General features: G+C 34.3%; 4 protein-coding genes across 16 annotated transcripts; 2 read left to right on the top strand and 2 right to left on the bottom strand.

Annotated features, from left to right (window-relative positions):
* On the top strand, window positions 1-5,928 carry LOC123194899. Its single transcript, XM_044608403.1, has 4 exons — window positions 1-255; window positions 1,122-1,498; window positions 4,278-4,335; window positions 4,433-5,928. Exons 1-4 carry the CDS (start codon window positions 156-158, stop codon window positions 5,485-5,487), a joined length of 1,590 nt encoding a protein of 529 aa, XP_044464338.1. The 5' UTR covers window positions 1-155; the 3' UTR covers window positions 5,488-5,928.
* Window positions 5,929-7,284: 1,356 nt separating this feature from the next.
* LOC123194934 lies at window positions 7,285-9,707 on the bottom strand. Its single transcript, XM_044608442.1, has 4 exons — window positions 8,942-9,707; window positions 8,226-8,296; window positions 7,759-8,131; window positions 7,285-7,661 (listed from the first exon to the last, which is right to left on the bottom strand). The coding sequence occupies exons 1-4, from the start codon at window positions 9,074-9,076 to the stop codon at window positions 7,467-7,469; spliced, it is 774 nt and encodes a 257-aa protein (XP_044464377.1). The 5' UTR covers window positions 9,077-9,707; the 3' UTR covers window positions 7,285-7,466.
* A 2,773-nt stretch (window positions 9,708-12,480) lies between these two features.
* LOC123194079 (nucleoid-associated protein At2g24020, chloroplastic-like) lies at window positions 12,481-17,304 on the top strand. 13 transcript variants are annotated; one of them, XR_006497221.1, is made up of 9 exons: window positions 12,481-12,812; window positions 13,552-13,706; window positions 13,900-14,124; window positions 14,662-14,733; window positions 15,198-15,294; window positions 15,419-15,537; window positions 15,641-16,538; window positions 16,678-16,734; window positions 16,826-16,908. XR_006497221.1 is itself a non-coding variant. In XM_044607219.1 (8 exons), the coding sequence occupies exons 4-8, from the start codon at window positions 13,918-13,920 to the stop codon at window positions 16,898-16,900; spliced, it is 327 nt and encodes a 108-aa protein (XP_044463154.1). In that variant the 5' UTR covers window positions 12,481-12,674; window positions 12,745-12,812; window positions 13,552-13,706; window positions 13,900-13,917; the 3' UTR covers window positions 16,901-17,304. The 13 variants fall into 13 exon arrangements, 9 of the variants coding, with proteins under 9 accessions (XP_044463154.1, XP_044463156.1, XP_044463155.1 ...); XM_044607219.1 differs by lacking the exons at window positions 15,198-15,294; window positions 15,419-15,537; window positions 15,641-16,538 and having other exon boundaries at window positions 12,481-12,674; window positions 12,745-12,812; window positions 13,900-14,000; window positions 14,085-14,124; window positions 16,826-17,304; XM_044607221.1 differs by lacking the exons at window positions 15,198-15,294; window positions 15,419-15,537; window positions 15,641-16,538 and having other exon boundaries at window positions 12,481-12,674; window positions 12,756-12,812; window positions 13,900-14,000; window positions 14,085-14,124; window positions 16,826-17,304.
* A 217-nt stretch (window positions 17,305-17,521) lies between these two features.
* Window positions 17,522-21,449, bottom strand: LOC123194078 (serine carboxypeptidase 24-like). The gene is made up of 9 exons (XM_044607215.1): window positions 21,103-21,449; window positions 19,440-19,547; window positions 19,256-19,351; window positions 19,069-19,161; window positions 18,893-18,978; window positions 18,397-18,797; window positions 18,208-18,303; window positions 18,024-18,129; window positions 17,522-17,888 (listed from the first exon to the last, which is right to left on the bottom strand). The coding sequence occupies exons 1-9, from the start codon at window positions 21,374-21,376 to the stop codon at window positions 17,745-17,747; spliced, it is 1,404 nt and encodes a 467-aa protein (XP_044463150.1). The 5' UTR covers window positions 21,377-21,449; the 3' UTR covers window positions 17,522-17,744.
* Between the last annotated feature and the right edge of the window lie 2,105 nt (window positions 21,450-23,554).

Raw genomic sequence — 23,554 nt, forward strand, 5'->3', positions numbered from 1 at the left:
TTCGAGGCACGACTATTAGAGCGTATCTCTAAGACTAGAAGTCTTATTACCAAAAGAGTAATCCACGCTCCACTGTAACGCGTGTGTGCCACCAACCTTCTTTATTATTAACACTGTCCTCCATGCGTTTCGCGGACAGTTCGTGACTTAATTTAATGGAGTTTAAGTTTCGAGCTGGCGATGATAGACCACCGCCGTATCTACCGCCGTCTTCCAGCTTCAGCTATTTCTTGAAGTCCGAGCAAGCATTGCGAGGTTCGTAATACTTTTCGAATTATAATTTCTCGGTCGTCATTATCGTTGTACTCTGTTTGAGAAAACGAAGAAGGAAAAAGATGAGATAAGAGATTATATTTCTTTTTGGCCAATTTTTTTTTTTTATACTATCACATGTCAAAACCTCACTAGCTTTTTGAAAAATATCTTAAGCAGGTATTGAATGTAGCTTTTCTCCACTGAAACTCTTCTTTGATTTTTTATTATTAAGTTTTGAGTAACTTTTGATCACTGTTTGTTTACTGGTAAACGGGAAGGAAAAAAAATCAATTTTTTTAGCTGTCGCGTGTCAAAATTTCAGGTAGCTAAAAGTGCTTCAACTTTTGTTTCTGATTTGAGTGTGTTTGGTTAATTTATTTTTAGATAATTATGGTATATATATATATATATATATATTCTGAAAATAAATATCGAAGTTGCTTGAAACATTGTATGTGCTGTGACACAATTATAAATCTAATTTTTTATATAATGTGATGGTTTGAGTGAATTGTGAACGATGTTTGTTTACTGAGAAATGTAAGATAGGGACGGAAAATTTTCTAACAAAATAGTTGATGTGAGGCCTAGAGTATAATTACTCAATGAAGGCAATTCTTTTTGTGTTCTCAGCTCAGTCCTTCTCGAGAGATACTCTATTTACTAGAATCAGATTTTAGGTCAATGAGGTGTTATTTAGTGTTGCTGTTGAAAATTGAGTTATTACTTGGAAAAAAGAGGTGGAAATAGTTAAAGAGGGAAAACCTCTCCATGCTTAAAAAGTAAAAACTTATTCATTCTCATCATTCTCCACATCCAAATAGACCTATCTGATTATGAAACCTAACAAAAATATTCTCTTCCAGCTAACTACTCAACTTTCCTCAATTTCGTGGGAAACCAAAGAGATTTTTACACTATGCAGCATGAGATTGAAAAGGACAGAATCAGGCAAGAAATAATTGCTGAAGAAAACATTTGTCGGCAAATGCTTGAAGTAGAGGTGAGGAGGGAGTTAATGATGGAAAGAGAGATGGCAATGCATAGAGAAGGCAAAATGGGTCTGTCAATTGAAGAAAGGCTCACAATGCAGCTTGATTCAAGGTTTCCATTCAGGCACCAGTTCAATAATTGCTGGTTACAGGACCAGCTAGCATTTCCTGGGAATTGCAGCTTGGGACTGGGAATTGGTGTGTCCCCTTCTGTCTTGCCACAGTTGGGGGATGCCATGACAGATGAGAATTAGAATGCCTTGGAGTTTGACAAGAAGGATAAGTTAATTATACTGGTCAGTGTTCAGTTTTGCTTAGCATAACTTAATTCATGCATTTATTTTTTTGGTGTGAATAATTTTCTTTTTCAATTTTGGTTGAAGAACATATTTGTGTTTATTTTGCTGCTACTATTATGCGGTTGGAACAACCAGATGCTTAAGTAGGAAGTATGTGTATGGTACTTCTTTATGTAGCTCATTTATTTCTTACTTCAAATATTTTGGGCTTCCTACAAATTCAGCCAATTTTCTTGGAGACTAGTATGCTCTAATAATTTCTTGGTAGATTTATTTTTTTCTCTGTTGACTGTATGTTTCATGGGGCGGGATTTTGTTTTTAGGAGCCATAATAGGAAGTGTGCCATCAACAGGTTTACAATGTTTGATGGTTTCCCTTGTTTCTTCATGTAGCCTCTTAGATATATATTCTCTTGATATCTACAGTCTTTTGGAGTACCAGTTTCACTTTCAGATTTAGTGATCACACTATATGGTCTCTCGATGGGTTCATAATTTTAATGTATCTGGTTTTAATACAAGTTTGGTGAAATTTGTACATTCATATCCTGAGGGAGGAAGTTTTAGCTATGTACCTGTCTTTTTTATACAAACCTTGAGAGAATCATACCTCAAAAGCTAACTATTGAGATGAAAAAGTTCAAGGTCATATAAACCTCACACTAGTTGTCCATACTTTCTAATATAATATCCAAATCTCATACCTTGCACTTAGAATTCTAACATACTATCACGCTCTGAAGTCTCGGCACCCACATAAGCTGGCTATGTGTTAGCTCCTTGTTAAGCCCAGGTGAACATTGCAATGCCGACATCACCACCCACACCATACAATTGCAACTGGGAGACATGATGATAACTATGATACTAAATGATACGAACCTTAGGAGAATCACATATCAAAAGCTAGCTATTGAGATGGAGAACTTAAAATCATATAAACCTCACACTAGTTGCCTATACTTTCCAATGTGACCTTTGTCTAGTTATTTTTGCAAAATATATATGTGCATGTGTATATTATTAGGTTTTTGCCTTTTGTTGACTTGTTTTTTTGTGCCAAAAATGTGGTTCTCTCATTTGACAAATACTCGTATCCAAGTATGCTACCCTTCCATGACTTATTTATTTGTCCCTTCCACTTTTTTAAGAGATTCAGGGGTTTAATTTATAATGGAACTATTTGTTTGAATAATATTTAAGTGACTTATTTTAGGGAGATTTAAGTTTTTTCGTTTGGGCCAATTTAAACCTTTAGTTTTGGAACAAAGAGTTAATGATTGATTTTAAGTAATATAGAAGCTCTAATCTTTGTTACCTCTCTCATTTTCTTTTGTGTCCTCTCTTTTTGTCTCTTTCCTCTTTTTCTTTAGTTTTGATTCTATTCTCTGTCTCCTTTCTTTCTCCCTTTTTCTCTTCTTGATTCTATTTCAATTGGTATCTAAGCACTTTTACACCCTTATACCAATTGATATAGGTTCAAAAAGAGAGAGAAAGATGGAAAAAGAACAAAGTTGGAGGGGGAGAGAGAACCAAATAAAGAAGAGACAGAAATAGAGGATATGAAAAGATGAGAGAGAACAAAGACAAGAGTTTCTGTTATTTAAAAATGACTATAAGCTTCTTGTTCTAAAATTACACGAGGCAGATTTTTAACAGCCAAAGAAACCTAATCTACCTCAAATATGTAATCACAATCCTGGTCAAAGAAGTGTAACAAAAAGTCTTTAGGCTTGTGCTTATTGGAACCTTCTTTTCTGGCAACTCATGAGAAAACGATTTTTAGGCTTTAACTGTTAATATGAAGTACAACATTAAAATGTTTACTACTTGAAATGGCCTTGTTACACTTTTTTTATCTGAAGAGAGCTTTCTTAAGTGTTATCTATCAGTCAATTTAGCCCTAGATATAATCTTATAGTAACTTGGGCCAGAATGATTAATGACCTTGGACATTATATTCCAATTTCAAAATGGATAACTGATCGGTTATGGAATTCATATTCACAGCTAAAATTGTAATAGCCAAGAGTAACACCTTATCTTTGAATCATCACAATGCTATAATGTGAATTTTTGTTTTGTATTATGGCCATATACTAGTGTGGAGGAATCTTGTCCAGTCAAATGCCATGGAAAGCTTAGAGTTAACCTAGTACTTAAAAATGTGAAGTTCAGATGATCTCTCTGATGAGATGTTACGGTAAAATCAGAAGTGTGTTAAAGAGAAAAAAACACTGAATATTACTTTGTATATAGGAGGATGAATCTCTTCGAACTCATTTCATATTTTACATTGTGCTTTGATATAAAATTGGAAATGTGTAAGACTAGTGAATTTATGAATGACTATAATGGTGTCGGTTGTCTCATCTTTATCATAGTTTTCCTTGGTCAACATTTCATGTGTTCAGAGGATTGAGACTCAACATATTTGCTATTCATGACAACTTCAGGATTGAGACTCAACATATTTCAAGAGACAACTTCTACCTGAGAAGAATGAAAAATTTTCTTTGTATGATTTGGGTGTTCTTTTATAGCATATTCATGACTTCTGATGGAGTTTTTTGTGTTCAAAAAAAAAATGTATGTTTAATCACGTTGAAAAATTAGCTAGTAAAAGTATATTTTAGGGTGATCACAGGAAAAATAATTGTAGCTTTTACCAGTTATGAGGTACTTGAATAATGACTTCATGATTGTGTACTTTGTTGAGTATCTGTAGCAGGTGAAGCCCAAGGCAAATGTCTGTGGAGAAAAACGGAAGGCTGCCATGCCTCCTGCTGGTGCTGGGGAGCTCCTATTAATGAGTTTGAAGAACAGAACCAATGAATGGAGTTGTGCCCTCTGTCGGGTTAGTGCTACTAGTGAGAGAGGTTTAAATGAACACCTTCCAAGGTAAGAGGCACAAGGCCAAGGAGAAAGCACTAAGAGCTCAGAAGATGCTGCAAAAGAATTCCACCAAGTCATTGCCAAAAGGGCCGAAGTCGTCTGGAAAGCCAATTAGGCTGGCTGAGACCAGAGTTACTTCCAGCTCAGAACTGGAGGTGACGGCGGAAGAGAAATCACTTCAAATCAATAAAATGAATGATGGTTCAGACCAGACAATGGAAGATGGAGTAGATTTAAATAATAGGAAAAGTGACTTTCTTAAAAAGGAAAACGAGAATGCAGTAAATAAGAAGAAAAATGGGGTATCAACAGCAGGGAAAGTTGAGAAAACATTTGAAGCTAGGAGGAAGAAGTTTAAATTTTGGTGTGAAACTTGTCGGGTTGGAGCTTACTCTGAAGTAGTGATGGAGACTCATACGAATGGGAAGAAGCACATGCATCGAATTCAGAAACCTAAGATCCATGAAGCTGTACCCAATAATAAAACCAGAACCAGTGTCCCCACAAACATGATCGCGTCTCCAGAGCCTACTGAGAAGGGAACTGATGTAGGAGCAGCTAGGTCACCAGAGCCTATTGAGAAGGCAAGTGATGTAGATGCAGTTGACCCTACTGAGAAGGCCAGTGATGTGGATACCATTCCATCGCCAGTGCATTCTGAGAAGGCAAGTGATTTAGATGCAGTTGAGCCTACCGAGAAGTCCAGTGATGCGGATACCATTGCATCACTAGTACGTTCTGAGAAGTCAAGTAATGTAACTGTTGCATCACCTGAGCATGCTGAGAAGGCAAGTGATATAGTTGCTGATGCATCAGCTGAGTGCGCTGAGAAGTCAAGCAATTTAGCTGCTGTTGCCTCACCAGAACATGCTGAGAAGCCAAGTGATGTAGCTGCTGTTGCCTCACCAGAACATGCTGAGAAGCCAAGTGATGTAGCTGCTGTTGCATCAGCAGAGTCTGCTACATTACCAGGGCCTGCTGAGAAGACAAGTGAAGTAGCCACTGCTGCTGCATTACTTTGCCAGATGGGAATGCACGTAATTTAGATACTGGCATGTCATCAAAGCTTATGGGGAAGGCAAGTGATTTGCATGCGGTGGCTGACAACTGCAGTAAAGAAACAACGGAAATTGTTGCTGGAGAATTAACCAAGAGTGAGAATGATGATAAACATAGAACTTATATTCTTGTCATTATCTTCATCGTCATGAGGTTGATTCCTTCATAAGTTTCTGGTTTGAATAGGAGCCATGAACTCAAAGCTTCTTATCTAGTGATTCTTTTTTTTTTTTTACTGGTTTCCTCTCTAATGACTTATTATCTCTGATATCATTATTTATTAGTCAAACTAGCTCGAACTTGCCATTTCAGATTCAAGCCAAGTTTGTGTTGGCTATTGTTGGGATTCAGTTTGACACAAATCCATCTTTGCTTCAATTTTGGCGAGTGTGTCAATTGTGGAAATATATCTTTTCAATTGCCATTAACCAAATCTCTAAGCCAAAGCAAGGCAGCAAAAAAGGTCCCTGGTTACATTGATTTGAAATGATTTTGCTGTAGGAATAGTAGTGGAAAATTCTTTGGTTATGTTCAATTGAAATCATTTTGCTCAAGCTATTGGATGGAGATTTCCCATGGATTAATAATGTTATCAATAACATTATTGAAATGTTATTGAGAAATATTCAAATATTCCAACCATGCTTCTCAATATTCCAATGGACATTTGTGTGATAGTGCAAAATAATGTCAGATTCCTTAGTTCCAATGGCCAGCACCGCAACCAAACAAAGATCAAAGAACAAACAATTTCGGAAACTTCTTGTAGTCCCACAACGAAGTCTACAAATCTCATCTCTTCTCTTGTAAGATTCCATTTCTTCTCCTAGGGACGTCCAGGCCGGCCATCAAAGCATAAAGGATATAAGACAAATACTGATGGGGTTATAATACCATTCATAAGAACGTTTGATGGTTGATTTTGTTTAACGGACAAAAAGAATACAATAATTTTATGCGATTTTTGCAAAAGAATTCTTAAAACAAAACTTAAATCTATAACTTTTTTTTTTTATAGTCACTTGAATTTATAAATTAAATATCAAGACTCATTCTTTTATATAAACTTATTTTTTTTAATCAGATAAACTTAAATCGATGGAGAAAACTAGTTTAGTTAAAATTTTTCAAATAATAAAATCCTAAAATGTCATTATTTCTTAAATTAAATTAAGGCTCATAAATTTATTAAAATAAAATTAATAAAAGGCCTAATTAACAAAAATCTTTGCATGTGATTTTTATTTTAAACCGAAAATCACAACTAAACTTGTTTTAAACTAAACCCCACAAGAAAACTTGACTCAAACTAAACTTCACTCAATTAAGAATCCCTATTTCACATGTAAAAAGCTTCTTACATAAGTCAATATCATTATGCACGCTTACATCATCACACCATGCCACCACGCAAGTTGCCATATAATGTGTTACACCATCCTTAATTGTTCTTTTGGATAATTTCTTCTACATTTTCTATACTTTTCACCCTACTACCCTTTTTTTATAGTCTACCCTCTTTTTATAGTCTTTCATTAAGACTGGCTCAAGACGACCAGAGCAGCCGGCGAAGGCCACCTCTAATAAAACCAGCAGATGCTTAATGTCTTTCTGGGATAGACTATTCTAAAAGTTAGGCGTACAAAATTTATGGAATGTCATATGCATCATTCTGACCTCAACACTCTGTCCACATTCTAATTTCCAAGTTCTCCTGTATTTCACCGCTGATAAACAAGATGACAGAGGAACCAATAGAATGAGCATAAATATGATTCCTAAACTGACCAACAATTCCCCTTCATTTCCACCTATATATTCATTATATAAAACTAATGTTTTCTCTTTCCATAGAATAAAAAGAAAGAAAAATGTTAAAGTAATCATCACAAGACAGTGTGCAAGGTGAAACTTTCCAACCTCACCAAGATGTGAAACCTTAAATTCCAATACAACTAGTACCAACTCAAACCCTTAAGGCAACCTGATCTTGCCATGAAATCTTTCTCTTCCCCGTTCGGTTTGATCCGTTTCCAACACTCCTACAAGCTGATAACTTCATGTCATTGAGCTGCTCATCACTTCCACCTCTAGCTGAAGTTTTCTTCAATTCCTCAACCCTCCATGGTTCACCACTAAACTGCAGTTCTTCCTCCTCTTGCTGCCACATGTAGAATTAACAAACATTATTAACCCACAATGGAAGTGTAGCAAAAGAAAATAAAGCTCATAATTCATGTTAGTTACTGATAGAATACCGATATCTGATTTAAGTCAAAAACTGGAGTCGAGTTTGTGGCAGCATCCTTCCGGTTGTAAAACCTTTCCTTCTGTGTGGGATTTTGTAAAGGAAGTTCTTTTCTATAGTAGGTCTTCAGCTTCTGGTTTAAGTCAATAACTGGAAGCGGGTTTCTCAAACTAGTTTCCCTTTCATTGTATATCTTCCCCTTTTGGTTTAGATCAAAACCTACAGCCGGACGTGGCAAGGGAGATTCCTTTTTTCTATAATTCCTTTCCTTTGTCATTTTTTTACCTTGAACTTTAAAATTTGAAGCTTGTACAGCATCTTGCTGGGCTGCAGAATTCGGAGACTGGTTTTCAAACAAGAACTTGTGCCGTCTCCTTAAGAATCTACAACGTGAAATTTAAACATAGCTTTAATTATAACTTTGCAACCATATTTGATAGCAAATTTGTATGTGAAGTTGAAGTTATAAAACCATACTCGACTTCGCTCAATAAGGTCATTTTTTTCTGCTTCATCATCTGCAACTTCTTCTGTATCGCCTCTGTTTCCTATAATAAACTTAACAGTTTAAATCCATCTATGGGAACCTAAATTAAACAAAGCTTAACGAAGAGAATAACCACGAGGACAAATAAGAGGTAATAAAATTGAACCTCAAAAACTTTTATAACAAAAATCATACAGAATAAATGAATTTCTCAGTAAACTATGAAGAAGAAGAAAGCTTTCAACAAATCATACTCACAAATGATAAACAGGATGCATAAATCAAAAGGCGAGGGTCAATTTCATCAAAAATTAAAAAAAAAAAAATTGATAGCAAATTCAATTGGATGCCATGCCAAATTCAATGAATCTCGAAGCCTCAATTTCATTAATATAGAACTCATTAATTTTGATTCTTATTATGAGGCTTTGGATGTTCAGGCAAAGCAATTTACCAACAGAGATCAGAGCATGAGGATCCAAATTTCATTATTTTTTTTTCTTCCTTGATAATTCAACAAAGGCCATAAAGCTCAAGCAAAACAAATGAAAACATTCACAAAAACAAATAAAGTAAAATAAAAAACCATTTTAAATCTCATAAAGACCTGATCTCTCTTTCTTCCAAAGCCAAAACAAAAGAAAACCCATCAAAGAATGCCAAACAAATTACCAACAGATCGGATCAAACCCAACAAAGGTGATACCTTTAACAGCTCTTCATAGTCTTGCATGAGACTCTGATGTCTGAACCTGGCTCTTGGGTCCTCATAAACAGCAAAGGAAGGCGCTTTGGACTTCTCCATGGATGATCCAACAACAACGCCCTTCATATTCTTCATGATGGGATCGCAAAGAAATCGAAATTAGAGGAGGGAAAGAGAGAGAAAGAAAGGGGCAAGAGCTTGAAGAGGGAAAATGAAGAAGAGGAGAGAAGTTTGTAGAGTGAAAATACCGAAAAATAGATAGAGAAGGACAGAAGGAAGAAAGAAAGGGGAAGGTTGTTGTTTTTGCTTTGTTTTGCTTTCCTGTTTTCTCTGTAAAAACTCTGACCAAGACAAAGAAAGAAAACCCAAAGAAGCCCAAATAATTTTCGGTGAAAAAAATGTTTTCTTCTCTTTTGAGAGTTAAGAGAGACAGTGATGAAGATGGGATATTTTTTGGGGGGTTGCAGAAGGGCATTTCAGGTATCATTTTGTTTTATGAGTTATGTGTTGTTGTTGAGAGAGAAAGAGAGTTTTTTGTGAAGTGGGTTTGGTTTGGTTGGATTGGAGGACCTTTGAAATACATATAAATCTTCTCTTTCTTTCCCATTTCTTTCCTCTTTTTTTGTTTTGTTTTTGCCTTCCATCTACATAGCCTTTGGTCCAGCTGGGCCATTGAAGAAAGATGGATACATAGATTAGAGTAGTAGTTGGTTGTGATGTGTTTGTGCTGTGTTTCCAAGTTTCTGCTTTCTTTTGATTTTGTTTTTGAGAGAGAGAGAGAGAGAGAAAAAAAAAAAGAAAATAAAAAGGCGGGCAAGAGAGATAATATTTGGATGATGCTGTTTTTTTCTGCTGTAGCTATTGTTGTTGTTGGCTGCAGTTGTTGGTTGTACCTTACTTTTAGGCTTTCCAATTCATTGCCTTCCCATAGTGCTTTCTTGTTGAGAGATTGTGATTGCCTTTCAAATAGAGAGAAAAAGGGAAAGAGAAAAAGAGATTTCTCCTTATAAATTCACCCTTCTGAATTGTCTTCCATACCCTTTTTTGTTTTTGGTTCCTTTGTTCTCAAGACTTCTCCCACTACATAAGCTTTTATCAGTCAAAAAGTTACGAGCAATTCCGCAATTGGGGCTGCAGTCCGGGAGGAAAATTTACAGTCAATATTTGGTGCATAAACAAAATGATGAATGAGAGTTGTTAAAGATGAAATTGCCATTGGCATTTACCTTTTGAGTATTGTTCTTGTGTTTGCATCATCCTTGTGAAAAATTATGAGGTTGCTATCAACACCTAACCACCACCACCACCAACCTTTTGGAGTCTCTTCCGGACTTTTCTGAGTTTAATTTGTGACACCACTCTACCTGCCCATACCGTCCTCCATTATTGTTGATTTGAGCTACTGTTTCATGGCTTTGCGTGATGGACCTTTTAAGAAGTTGAAATCTTAACTGTCATCTTTCTTTTTTTGTGCCTTCCATTTATCTATACTGTACTGTAAATTACATTTGAAACACTCAAATGTACAAGATTGGTTGTAAGAGAATAGTAAAACTACAAGAATCTTTTACAGTTAGATTGACAGATACAAAATCATATGACTTCATAAACTAAATAAAATAATGACACCCATCTTACAAATTCTGTACAAAACTTCCATGCCTGGGAAATTGAAGATAATGGGTGAAAATTGTAGAAAAAGCAGCTGGGTTATCTTGAAACTTAATTCTTCTCTATAAAAAAATCATGTCGGTGATCAGTTTGTGAAGAGTAAACATTAAACAATTGATATAAAACACCATACACTTGGCAAAATTTGTGCAGAAAGCCAGAAACGGATGGATAATTTGGCCATATTGTATCAGCTTTGAGATATACTGAGAGAGAGAGAATATTGTTTAGCCCTTCTTCTTTGTCCTTGCCAAGCCCATTTGCTCCATTTGTTTGTTCATTTATCTTCTCTGTGACAAGGACATATGAATGAGAAAGAAGTTTTGACGTTGCCACATTTTCTCTTGCTTGGCCGTGGTCGATTGTCCTGACTGTTTCAGCTAAATGGGATGTGTGATTCACGTGGCACGTTCCCCACTTGCTGCTTTCAGCTTCAGGTTTCAACGATATTATGATCTTGGAGTGTATTAATTTAGGCCTACCATACAAAAATTAGATAAGAGTCATACCTAATCCCAAATCTAAACATAATTATATTTTATATTAAATTGGCAGTTTAACAGATAAAGGATATGAAATCTTCAAGTGAGAGAGTTTGAGTTTGAAATTCGTCGATGATATATCAAAATCAAATTTTTGATAGTATAATAGTTGTAAAGTTGATCATTATACACAAAATTTTATCTATTTGATGTGATTAGTTCAATAATAAAAAATAAAAAGATTGTTTGATTCAAATAAGGATTTATTATTTCAAAAATCTCTAAAATAGGAAAAAATGTTAAATATGTATAAGCGTTTCACATCACTTGAAAACAATAACAAAATACAAGGGGTATTCTCTTAAATGATTATGGACAATATTAAGTCTATGGGGCAGAGTATTCTAGCATGATTTAATATTAAACAAATTCAAGAATTATGAAATCAACAAAAGTGTTGAGTATGGTGAAATTTAGTTAATAACTAAGTAGTTACTGTGTTGAGCATGTTTAATATATATATATATAGTGAAATAACTTTCAATCCTTAAAGGCATAGACTTCAGATTTAAGAGAGTTCACAAAAATCAACACAAATTTTTATATGGGGCAAATCAAGCTGACTTGGCTAGATAAATCTCAATTCGAATTTATATTTATCAAGTTAAAATTGAGCTCAAACTAAAGTTTTTGATTCAATGAAAAATCAAACCAAACTCAAGTTAAATAAAGTTCAATTCAATAGAGTTTGTGAGTCAACTATTCAGTTTGACTCAATTTGAGCTTGCTCAGAACTCAATATAAATGTGTCAAGTTGTTTTCCAAATTAATATATCATGTCATTTTGAAACTAATTAATGAATTCGAACTACAAACTTAAATCGAGCTACGAGCTTTGAACTTCCCCCTTAAGTTGAACTCAAACTTCTCTCAAAACTAATTCGAAAAATTTGAATCGAACTTGAGTCATCCCTTTACCCATTTGAAGTTAAACTTGAGCTAACTCATATTCGGGTTAGGTTTGATTTAGCTCACATTCATATTTATTTATTTATGCTCGTTCATTGTTCATAAGGCATCTGGCCTAAATAAAAAGTCCATAGGCTTTTTCTGTAAGCCCAAGTAATTTATTTGGACTATCGTAATCTGACAATGATGCATCTTAGGCAAGTGATTAAGTCTGTCAACTGAATTGGGACATATCCGAAACAATAAAATTATGTGTACTTATTTTGGGTATATAAATATGTACATATTTATATCTGTCTTTATGTGATTGGATGATTTTGAATTAAGAATAAAACAATAACCAATCATATGATAACACATATGAGTGTGTATTTATTTGTGTATTCAAAATGGATACACATAGTATTGCTCTATCCGAAACTCCAGAGTTCTGCTGAAGAGGACTGAACAAGATTCATTACTATATCTCGAAAAAAAAAATCATTACCGTATTATAAGTCAGTCGAAAACTATCCAAAAATCTTTTCAGGTTTCCATGGCGTCGACGAACTCGCTCACCGCTCAGATTTCTAATCTTCAATGGAAGCCTTTCGTCTCGTCACTGTCTCGCAGTAACATTCTCTCTCTTCGCTTTGTTAATCTTTTTATTTAGTGATGTAAAAGTTATAAAATTTTGTGTAGAGTTGGGTTAGAAGTGAGAAGCTATTGAAAAAATGGGGAATTTCGATTCGTTTGGAGTTTGCTTTTCGGTAAGTTTTACCTTTTTAGATACCCAGTTGAATATTTTATATGTTATGTGTCTGGTTTTTATTTATTTTATCATGTAATGATGCGAAAGTATGACTTTTATGTTGAGGTTTGGTTTAAAGTTAGGAACTTTTTTTGTAAGAGCGTGAGAAATGGCAACTTTTGATGGTTTTTGTGTTTAAATTTGGGGAATGATTGTTTTGTAAATTACACATTTGAATTGGTTCTCTGTCTGGTTTTTATTTATTTGTTAATTAATGATGCAAAATTATAAATCAATGTATTGAATTTGGTTGGAAGTGAGGAACTTTTGTTGCAAAAGTGTGACAAAAAGGGAACTTTAGATGGCTTTTGAAGTTTGCATATGGGAATGATTCAATTGCAAGGTATCAGCAGGTGTTTTTTTAGGAATATAAAGTGAAATTGCAAGCTTCCAGGACCTTGAGGCGGCTATGCAGTTTTAAAGTTCGTGTTCTTTTTTTTTTTTTTCTGGATGTTTCAAGGAAAGTTTTTTTTTTTTTTTTGTGCTATGGATTTTGTCTCTGTTGATTGATTTGTTTCATAAAATGGGTTTGTAGAAGGTTATGACCTGGCCATTTTTCCAATTAACTTGTGCCACGAAGATGATGTCTTGTATAATTTGTATTTTGTTTGTATTTTGGTGGTGCATATTAGTTATTCTTTTTCATTTCTGATGTGGGAAGAATTGCTTATGTGATGTTCTTGCGCTGATAATTCCAGGTAACCTAAGTTTAAGTGGAAATTTAGCTCGCAAGGAGGTCTGTTCATGGTCTTGTCATCAGACACCTGCGCGTAGCATTAGATCTCTCCATGTAAATGGTCTTTTTGGAGGGAAGAAAAACAATAATGATAAGAGTGATGGTGCACCTTCAAAGGTTAATTATGTTAGCATTTTCATCAAATCCAAAGTTTTTGCTGAACTTCTGTGTGCCCACTTTGCTGGGTCGAATGATCTATATGTGCATATGTGGATAGGATGCATTACTTTTATTGTCTTAATTCTAGATTCTGTTGGCACTTTTATCTATTCATTGAGACTAATATTATTTTCATACTGCTTGATTTTAGGCAGGAGTTCTTGGAAATATGCGGAATCTTTATGAGACAGTAAAAAAGGCACAAATGGTTGTCCAAGTTGAGGCTGTGCACGTCCAGAAAGAATTAGCTGCTCATGTTGTTACTAAATGCATTTTGCTCTGAACTTCCGGATTCATTCAACTGGTATAAAGTCCCTGTGTTTTTTTGTGTTACAGAGCAGAGTTTGATGGATATTGTGAAGGTGAACTAATTAAGGTATGTTAGTCTCTCTCTCTCTCTCTCTCTCTCTCTCTCTCTGAGTCTTTGGTGCTGTGTAGTTCCATTTGCTAATTTTACTTTGTCTCAGAAGCTCTTTTTCTTATTTACTTACTTTTTAAAGTTTTAGGTTCACTTTGCTTTGTCTTTTAGTTTCTTTACTACGGATTTGAAGGCACCATTAAGTCCTTTTTTGGTTGGGATCTCTAAACTAGAAAAATGTTGAAGTCATTGGGTTATGTTTTCCACCTAATGAATATTTTAGTTACAATGCTATTATTTACAGAAAGTAGTGGTTACTGTTGATGCCGCTAGTTTGTATGTTAGTTATACTATTGTTAATTTCAAATGGTACAGAAAAATATCAAGTGTAATTGTCCTTTTGCTTTTTATGTTTTCCATATCAAGAATAATATAACTATGATAATGCTATGCATTAATGACAGTAAAGAGAGGAAACTGCCACGAAACTTCGTATATTTCAGATTATCTGTATACGAAATTTGGAAAAAGTTTTCAACTGATTTTATCTTTTAGGTAACATTATCTGGCAATCAGCAACCAGTACGCACAGAGATCACTGAGGCTGCAATGGAATTAGGTCCAGAGGTGAGTACATAAAATTTACTCAGTCTTGTAGTTGTTTTAGAAACCAAGTTTTTCTTATATTATTATCTTATTACTCACTCGATTATTGAAAGCATGTGTGACAATAATCTTATGTGTCTATGAACTGAAAGAAACATTCTTGACACACATTATAACCGCAGTAGTAGTCTGTAGTGGTGAAATGACATAGCTGAAAAGAAACTTTTGAGCAACAAGCTTGAATCTTGGATGGGTAGTATACATTTTGATCGTAAATTCACATGGCAAATAACAAATATGGAAGATTTATTGATGAGATAATAATATATCTATGAATTGAGAATATTGTTTTTCTTATTTCTTCAGAGTACAGAACGTTACAATTTATACAATTACAGAGAAGGTATAAAAGGAAATAAATCAAATCAAATCCCTAAAAATATATTCTATCCTATTATGCTCTGATAACTATCCTAATATAACAGGATACAACTCAACACTCCCCCTCAAGCTGGAGCATATAAATCATATGCACCAAGCTTGTTACAAATGAAATTAATTCGAGGCCCTCGAAGAGATTTAGTAAGTATATCTGCTAGCTGATCATTTGAACTGACATGACTTGTAGAAATACAACCGGACAAAATCTTTTCTCTCACAAAATGACAATCGATTTCTATATGTTTTGTTCTTTCATGAAACACAGGATTTGAGGAAATGTGGAGAGCAGTCTGATTATCACAAAATAATAACATTTGTGATATTTTTGTAAACTTTAATTCTTGGATCAACTGCTTCAACCAGATAAGCTCACAAGTAACTAAGGTCATAGCACGATATTTTGTTTCTACGTTAGATCTAGCAACAACATCTTATTTTTTACTTTTTCATGATACTAGATTTCCTCCAATTAATACACAATACCCAGAAGTAGAACGTCTGTCAGATGAAGAACCTGCCCAGTCAGCATCTGAATACCCAACGATCTGAGTATGTCCTTTATTTTCGTATAACAATCCTTTTTCAGGTGTCCTCTTAATGTACCTCAAGATCCGAATAACTGTATCCCAATAACTGTCACATGAAGACTGAAGGAATTGACTTACCACACTGACAGCAAAAGAAATATCTGGTCCTGTGATGGTGAGATAATTAAGTTTTCCAACAAGTTTTCGATATCTCCCAGGATCTACAAGTGGCTCCCCCTGTCCAGGTAAGAGCTTAGTATTAGGGTCTATGGGAGAGTCTATAGGTTTGCAATCTAACATCCCTCTTTCTTTCAGAATATCCAATGCATACTTCCTTTGAGAGATGACAATTCCAGATTTAGATTGGGCGACTTCTATACCAAAAAAGTATCTGAGTGGACCCAAATCTTTGGTTTGAAAATGACTAAACAAATGCTTCTTTAATTGCTCAATACCCTCATGGTCACTTCCTGTAATAACAATATCATCAACATAGACCACTAGATAGATACATTTGCCGTGTGGAGTATGTCTATAAAATACTGAATGATCAGATTCACTTCGTAGCATGCCAAATTCTTGAATAACAGTACTAAACTGACCAAACCAAGCGCGAGGAGATTGTTTTAAGCCATATAGAGAAAGACGAAGTTTACAAACCAATCCAGACTCCCCTTAAGCAACAAAACCAAGAGGTTGCTCCATATAAATTTCTTTTTGCAATTCACCATGAAGAAAGACATTCTTGATATCTAACTGATGCAAAGGCCAATGGCCAATTGCAGCCATAGAGAAAAATAGGCGAACAGATGACATTTTAGCAACCAGAGAGAAAGTCTCATAATAATCAAGACCAAGGTTTGTATATTAAAACGATAGTCTACATTCCTGAAAGTCGTTAAATTTGTTGCACAAACCTCCCCACTTAAAATGGGTTGCTGATTTATGTGAAGTTTCAAGGAAACCATGATTTACATGTTAATCTTTTCATTTGCAGAAACTTTCCCTATTATTTACTGAGGCATACAAAGATGCACACCAGAAGAGTGTTCAGGTTAGCATTGCTGGACTTTTATAACAAGAATGAAAAATACATACTATCTGTTGTCACTGAATTAATCATCAACCTTTCTAACTTTTTTCAGGCGATGAAAGAAAGAATAATTGATCTTGCACAGAGCTTAGGAATGCCACAAGGCTTAAGGGAGGGGTTAAAGTAAGAGAATTTCTTACCCAAGTATCTGAGCTTAGCTTCAATTTTGTATACAGACCAGGCTGCAGTGATACATTTGCAGTGATCTTTAAGTTTACATTCAATTTACTTTAGTACTAGCTTAATGTTTGAAAAGTAGAACCATTTGGAACTCATCAATCATCATCTCTTTCTCTGTCACCAAAAAAAACCTGGATGTTGCACTGTTCAATTGAACTGCTTAATACAACTTTGTAGCCTGTAGAAGATGCATGTTGGCTACCTTGTTTGCGGAGATTTAAGCAGATAGGATGTTAGTGATTCATTTACTGTTTATAGAAAGATTATTGATCAGTTTATGTTTTCAGTTGAAGGAGACTGCCATTTTGTGTCATTTTAACGATTAATGGAAATTTGAAATTGTTAGTGGAACATTGTTATGATAAAGTTGAAGCAAACAATCTCAGCATAGGACAGACAGTGGCATAATTGTCTCAGATCCCACCTTTTGATATGAAAATTTCCTGGCAAATTACATACAGAAATGCAAATTGTGTTAGGATCTGAAATTTAGAATGCTTTATATTCATTGACATTAATGAAGGAGACAGATTAAGCTAGGGAATTATGTTAGCAAGGTAATTCATTTGGTATCATTCACATTTGCTTAATATCAAAATGCAGAAGTGATGCACACAAGAGGCTGTTTTGCATACACATATGAAATCTCATACTGCTTCCTGCTATAACACATAACAAATTTAAATTGTCCCAGTAATACAAATACTAATTTGAATGAATCATTCCTACTCCCATAATTCTTATGGGGAAGTTATGCACTAAAATTGTAGCTATCTTCTCCCAGTAATGTGTCATGATTTTGGCAGTTCTCTTCCTGCCAAGAATGATTTGAAAAGAATGTAAGCTCTCTTGGGTTGAAATAAAGGAACTTCATGGCCTGCTCCTCTTACTGTAGCAAATGTTAGCCCTTGGTAAACCTCTGTCCAGCCTCCAACCTGTCAAAATTTTTTATTTCATATTATTTTAGCTTATATTTATAGCTACTTGTATGTTTGTCCTACAGAAGATTTTCTTTGTAGAATAATACATTGGCAGTATTTATGCTTATGAAGTACGTAACGCAAATATACCTGGTTGCCTGAGTACCAAGGATACCAAGGAGTTTTGATTGGCAGATTGAGATGGCTAAGAGAAAACCTTGTGGCTGTTACTGGAACCACTGAATCTGTGTCTCCACTGCATTTTTAGGAGGTTATGTATAACAAAGGCATCCCGTTTTTGAAAATTTAAAAAAAATAGTCTCTTGAAATTTACCTGAAAACCCAGATTCTGAGACCAGCTTTAATCAGCTCTTTGTATGTTGGGAGCATAGAAACTTCAGAATCATTCCAATTATTAATAAGAACATCACTGCCAACAACAAAATAAAAAAAAGATAACAACAAAATCACAAAACTCATAACAAAAACGTATATGTTCATACAGAAAGTTCTTAAAGAATACCTGCAGGCAGTCCATTTGTATGGAATTCCAGTAACATTTGCATGCAATGTCTTCTGCACATCCGGTCGATTATAGTATTTCTCTGCATAATTCTCAGTACAAGGATCGTACCCAGAAACCCTTCTCCTTAGAAGAGTATTTTTCAGCCTCAGGGTCTTTGTAGTTTCATTGCGGAGTTGTATACAAAACGGTGTATAAATGCTGTACTGATCAATCTTTCCAAACTCGTGATTCATTGCATAATATACAGCATCATCACATTCCTTAGAGCTCTTCTCTGCTGTGAAGTTGCAGTATTTGAGGATTGATTTATATGTCTGATCGGATATCATCGAATGCGTCCACCAGAATGTAACAGTTCCAACACTGTCATAGTAATTGTCTGTGACAGCATTTCCTACCTGCATACAAAAATCATTTGAAATCTTCACTTCATGTATATGTAGATTTTCTCGGATACGGACATCCCTTCAGAGTGGATCAATATTATACTTACGATGAATCCTTTAAGATTGATGATGGGACGCGAAAAAGATTTATTGTATTCAATGATTTTCTTGCCCAACTGGGGAACATAGTGCCCTGGAAAAAATTATATCAGAATGTGAAGTTTCTGGTGATTATTTCAGAGCCAGTAAAATCTTAATCTTGTTCATGGTTGGGCTAACGCACCTGCATAACTTTCCCCTGCAATGTAAAATTCTCTGTATTTGTACTGTGGAAATCTTGAAAGCCATCTAATGAGAAATATCAGAGCATCCTGAGCTGTGTCACAAATTAGCCACCATAATTAGGATAAAATGCAAGCATAATGACAATTTTTCTTTATAATGCAAGCATCCGCATTGAAATGACTTACCTGTCCGCTTGTCGCCGGAATCTTTAAGATTGGAGCTTGTATTTGAGTAGGAGAATCCAACTCCAGCAGGTGATTCAAGGAAGAGAATATTTGCTTCTGATCACAAAGAAAATGGTCCTCAAATTTCACAGAAAAAGAAAAGAAGGAAAAATTTTAAATTTTAATTTGATTCAACAAAAAATACCTTTATTCCATGGATACTTATTGAGATACAGAGATGAACCAGTTCTATTAATCCTGAAAGGTCCAATTTCTTCAGAGGCTCCATATGCCACTGATGAACATCCAGGCCCTGCACAATTTTTACACTTAATTATCAGATTTTTTCTTATTTATTAATTTTTTTAAAACACGTTTTCCTCCTTTTTTTTCTTTATCAAAATTGATTTATACAAAGGAAAGAGCTAGAATCTGTTCGATATCCATAATAAAAGAAACTCAGATGTTTTTTTTTTTTTTTTTTATAATAAATTTCAAGTGGGTCATGAAAATGTTTAGCTGAGACAAGAAAATGCCCAAACAAAAGCTTAAAAAAGCTCAGAGTGGCCCAATATGAATGCTTCTGCTTGCTGTCTCGCAAGGTGGGAGTTGATGCATCATATAAACGCCATTCATAGTGGAGCAGAAACTGCAGAAACTATATGCAGAAATAGACAGGAATGACTGAGATCTACTAGTGCTAGCTAGCACAGCAGTAATGTTACCAAAAGATCGATATGCATACCAACAATAAGTACCAAATGGATTATATTGTTTAATTTCTTTGACATATATATGATATAAAAATAGAGAATCCATTTTCTTTTCACACAAAAAATTTATATGTACTCATTTTGAGTATACAAATGAATACACATTTTATATATATTATCAAGTGATTGGTGATTTTGAATTAAGGATAAAGTAACATCCAATCACATGATGATACATATCAATCGTATATTATTCATGTACCCAAAATAAGTATGGAAAATATTGCTAATTTATAAGAGCACGTGCATAAATTTCATCCTAATTTGCATGGAGTTGCTCCCTAGACATATTCACCATTATTGATGCTGCAAAAATGGACTTACTGACACAATAATGGAAACAGAGGTCATCAATAATTCAAGCAAATATGGCAGCAATTAATATGTATTATTGATCTAATTATTACCAATTCTGGTTCACAACAAGGACTCGATAGTAACCTCAGAAGAGTCAAAACAAGCATCATTATCACCACCACCACCACCACCACCATTTTTGTCTCTCTGAATGCGCATGCTTCCAAGCAAATTTCTCTTCTTCACTCCTTTAGATTCTCTCTACATGACCTCAAGTCAACTACAAGAAGCTCTAAAGAGAGTATGCAAAAGTTTGGTGGCTTTAATGAAACGACATCAGTTATGGTACCTTAAAAAGATAGAGACAGAGAGACATCACGAGGCCCCATGTGGGTTTATTTTTTGTCACTACATATCAATCTTTACCACCTAACTTAGCTTCAATTTTCTCTTCTCTAGTGGCTTATTTCAGCAGCTTTCTGTGAAATACACTATCTTGCTTCAGAAATACACTAATTTATATATATTCATGAGCAGCGAGAGATAGGCAGAGATATTTCTCAAAACACCAAAATCTCAGTCACAATATATGAAACAAACAAAGTACAACCATTAATTGGGGAAATTAAATGATATTCATGGCTTCTGCTTTGTTCAATTTCCATATTAATGAAGTTTGTTCAATGTTACCTAATTTTAACTAACATATTAATTGAAATGCAGCAACATCTAGCTGGACTTTTAATCGAGAATTGAACTTCTATCACTTTGCAGAATTTGAAATATATAAAAACTGACCTCCATTGAGCCAAAGAACAAGAGGTTTCTTCTCCGGAGTTGTGGTGGCTTCTGTTAGCCAGTAAAAGAGAGCTCTTCCATGGCTGTCATTGACTGTTACATAGCCCGAAAACTGTTGAAATTGAACTGGGGGCTGTCCAGGAAGAGCTGAGATTCGATCTAGCTCTTGTTGGTTAGTGCTGGACGCAACAATGGCAGCAACTGAAGAGAAGAAAACCAGGGAAAGTTTTGAGAAGAAGAGAAAATATACTTTCAGAACCGCCATTATAGACATACACAATCTCTTTCTCTCTCTCTCTCTCTCCCCCTTCTTCTTCAGGTATTTATTTTGAACAGCTGTGTGCTGAGCTGAGCTTATTAATGCATACAACAATGTGGGAGTTATTTATGGCATAATAATGGGTCAATTTCAAGTCTGATTTTGCTGCAATTTTTTACTTCTACTGTAAAAATCTACCACTTGAGGGACAGCTGAAGTGGACATTTTTTAATTTTCTTTTCCTGTGTGTACTTGATACTGGAAGACAAAATGAAATTTGGATAAACACTTGGCCAGAAACGCAGACTAAATATATCACAGCGAAACTTGTTTGAATTGGCGCAAAATGTAGTCGATAGACTCCTAGCAAGATGAACAAGATTGTTGGGTAGGTGAGCACCACTGTCAGATGGAGTAATCAATATTATCAAAAAATAATAATAATAAAGTTTAATTCAAGTTCACACTGTCTTGGTTCATTTAAAGAGATATACATGTATATATATATATATATATATATATATATATATAAAGTTTATTTTGCCAAAAAACACCTAATTAGCTTATAATTAAAAGCATATGAAAATGTTCTACTGAAAATTAATTTAAAAACAATTTCAAACATAAAGAGGAAAACATTTTTGGTTACTTGAAAGCGATTTTGATAACATAAAAAACACTTCCATCCAAAAAAAGTTTGTGCATTTGTGTTCTGACTTCTGAATCTGATTGGCTAGAGTCATCTGGAAAAAAAAAAAAAAACACAGTCAAATTTCATACTAATAATAATAAGGTTCAAAGACTTTTAGGGGAAGCTGAAACACGGTTTATAGCTACCCTTTTATGACACAATTAATATATTTTTTCATTGATCCTCAAAATAAGTTCAAGAACCCATGAGCCTCTCTCTCTCTCTCTTCCTCTTAAACATGCATGCATGAATGTTGATGAAACAAAGTTGCAGTTTGCCCTCAAATAATTATCCCATAGTGAAAGGGAAGTTTTTTCTTTTTTTGGTTGACAAGGAATTATACTGGATAGACTCTCACCATTAGGATTGAACCTTAATTCTGAAACTCTACACTTAAGATTTTATTTGTAGTAGATAATTCTTTATATTTTTCTAACCAGGTAATTAACAAAAATTTCTACCTTAAACTCTTTACTCAAAGAAATTATATGAGATGGACCTTTAATCGTGTAGGGTTGGGAAATGAAATTTTAACTTGTTAAGATGAATATGGTTGGTTACATACATGCAGGACGTTGTTTACCAAGAGTTTAATTTTTTAATTATAAATATGATTAGGAATTAAAGGAGTTGATCAACCTTGTTACATCTTCTTAAATTTATCTAATTAAACAAGTTGTTAAAACTACTTAACACCAAATCCTCTCCTAAACCTGCAACAAACTTTTCAATATTATTATATCTTTTAATCAATAATCAACTTTAATATTATAATTAAACCTCATTTCTTCTTTCAATTAAATATCATATTTTTGCCCTTCTTGTACATCTATAAAAACACTAGAACTAGAGACTTTTAGTCTACATTACGGGGGTTTTTGAAGTCTCCATATATTTAATATTTTTAATGTATTTAAAACACAATAATTAATATTAATTCATTTGTAATTACCCGGATGGTTCAGAAGAGAAGATATTGCGAATTAAGAAGAAAATATGCATATCACTGATGTTCACATAAAAGTCACATCAAAGAAGCAATCTTGTGAGTCAATGAATTGCTCTCGCAGTCACTCACAGCTACAGTCCATTATTTTCTAAACTGAAGTGACACCCCTGACAGCTTTGAACGTTTCTCCTTCATTTTCTACACAGTTCTGTAAGTCAAACAAACTGTAAACCTAATTAATTACACTACCGTTAACTTAACTCTCTTATCTTAGATGGCAATGGGATGATGATGTTTCCTTTTATTTATATTTTCTTTTAGGCCAAATCACTGCTTCTCACCCAAGGTTTGATGCATAGCTATCTCCCACCAGTTTACTATCAAAAATACAAACTTCCGCCAATGAGTTATTAAAATTAACAAAAAAAAAATAATTAACTCAAGAAATAAAATCATCATTTAATTAGTAATATATTGAAATAATAAAATATTATCTATTTTTATCATAAGTTTAGAAAACTAATAATTTTCTTATGAGATTAAATTTTAAAAT

Source organism: Mangifera indica, chromosome 13 (genome assembly GCF_011075055.1).
Source record: "Mangifera indica cultivar Alphonso chromosome 13, CATAS_Mindica_2.1, whole genome shotgun sequence".
NCBI lineage: Eukaryota > Viridiplantae > Streptophyta > Magnoliopsida > Sapindales > Anacardiaceae > Mangifera > Mangifera indica.

Bases quoted from the DNA above. Each gene is read 5' to 3' on its own strand.
- LOC123194899 (XM_044608403.1), top strand. From the start codon at position 156: ATGGAGTTTAAGTTTCGAGCTGGCGATGATAGACCACCGCCGTATCTA. The intron at 256-1,121 runs GTTCGTAATACT...ATTCTCTTCCAG, and splicing joins GTCCGAGCAAGCATTGCGAG to CTAACTACTCAACTTTCCTC. The intron at 4,336-4,432 runs GTGCTGGGGAGC...GAGAGGTTTAAA, and splicing joins GGCTGCCATGCCTCCTGCTG to TGAACACCTTCCAAGGTAAG.
- LOC123194934 (XM_044608442.1), bottom strand. From the start codon at position 9,076: ATGAAGAATATGAAGGGCGTTGTTGTTGGATCATCCATGGAGAAGTCC. The intron at 8,132-8,225 runs GTATGGTTTTAT...TTCACGTTGTAG, and splicing joins ACCTTATTGAGCGAAGTCGA to ATTCTTAAGGAGACGGCACA. The intron at 7,662-7,758 runs GTATTCTATCAG...TACATGTGGCAG, and splicing joins TTGACTTAAATCAGATATCG to CAAGAGGAGGAAGAACTGCA.
- LOC123194079 (XM_044607217.1), top strand. From the start codon at position 12,777: ATGGGGAATTTCGATTCGTTTGGAGTTTGCTTTTCG. The intron at 12,813-13,899 runs GTAAGTTTTACC...GCTTGATTTTAG, and splicing joins CGTTTGGAGTTTGCTTTTCG to GCAGGAGTTCTTGGAAATAT. The intron at 16,735-16,825 runs GTTAGCATTGCT...AACTTTTTTCAG, and splicing joins CACACCAGAAGAGTGTTCAG to GCGATGAAAGAAAGAATAAT.
- LOC123194078 (XM_044607215.1), bottom strand. From the start codon at position 21,376: ATGTCTATAATGGCGGTTCTGAAAGTATATTTTCTCTTCTTCTCAAAA. The intron at 19,548-21,102 runs GTCAGTTTTTAT...AAAATTGTGCAG, and splicing joins TGTTCTTTGGCTCAATGGAG to GGCCTGGATGTTCATCAGTG. The intron at 18,979-19,068 runs GTGCGTTAGCCC...AATTTTTTCCAG, and splicing joins TGCAGGGGAAAGTTATGCAG to GGCACTATGTTCCCCAGTTG.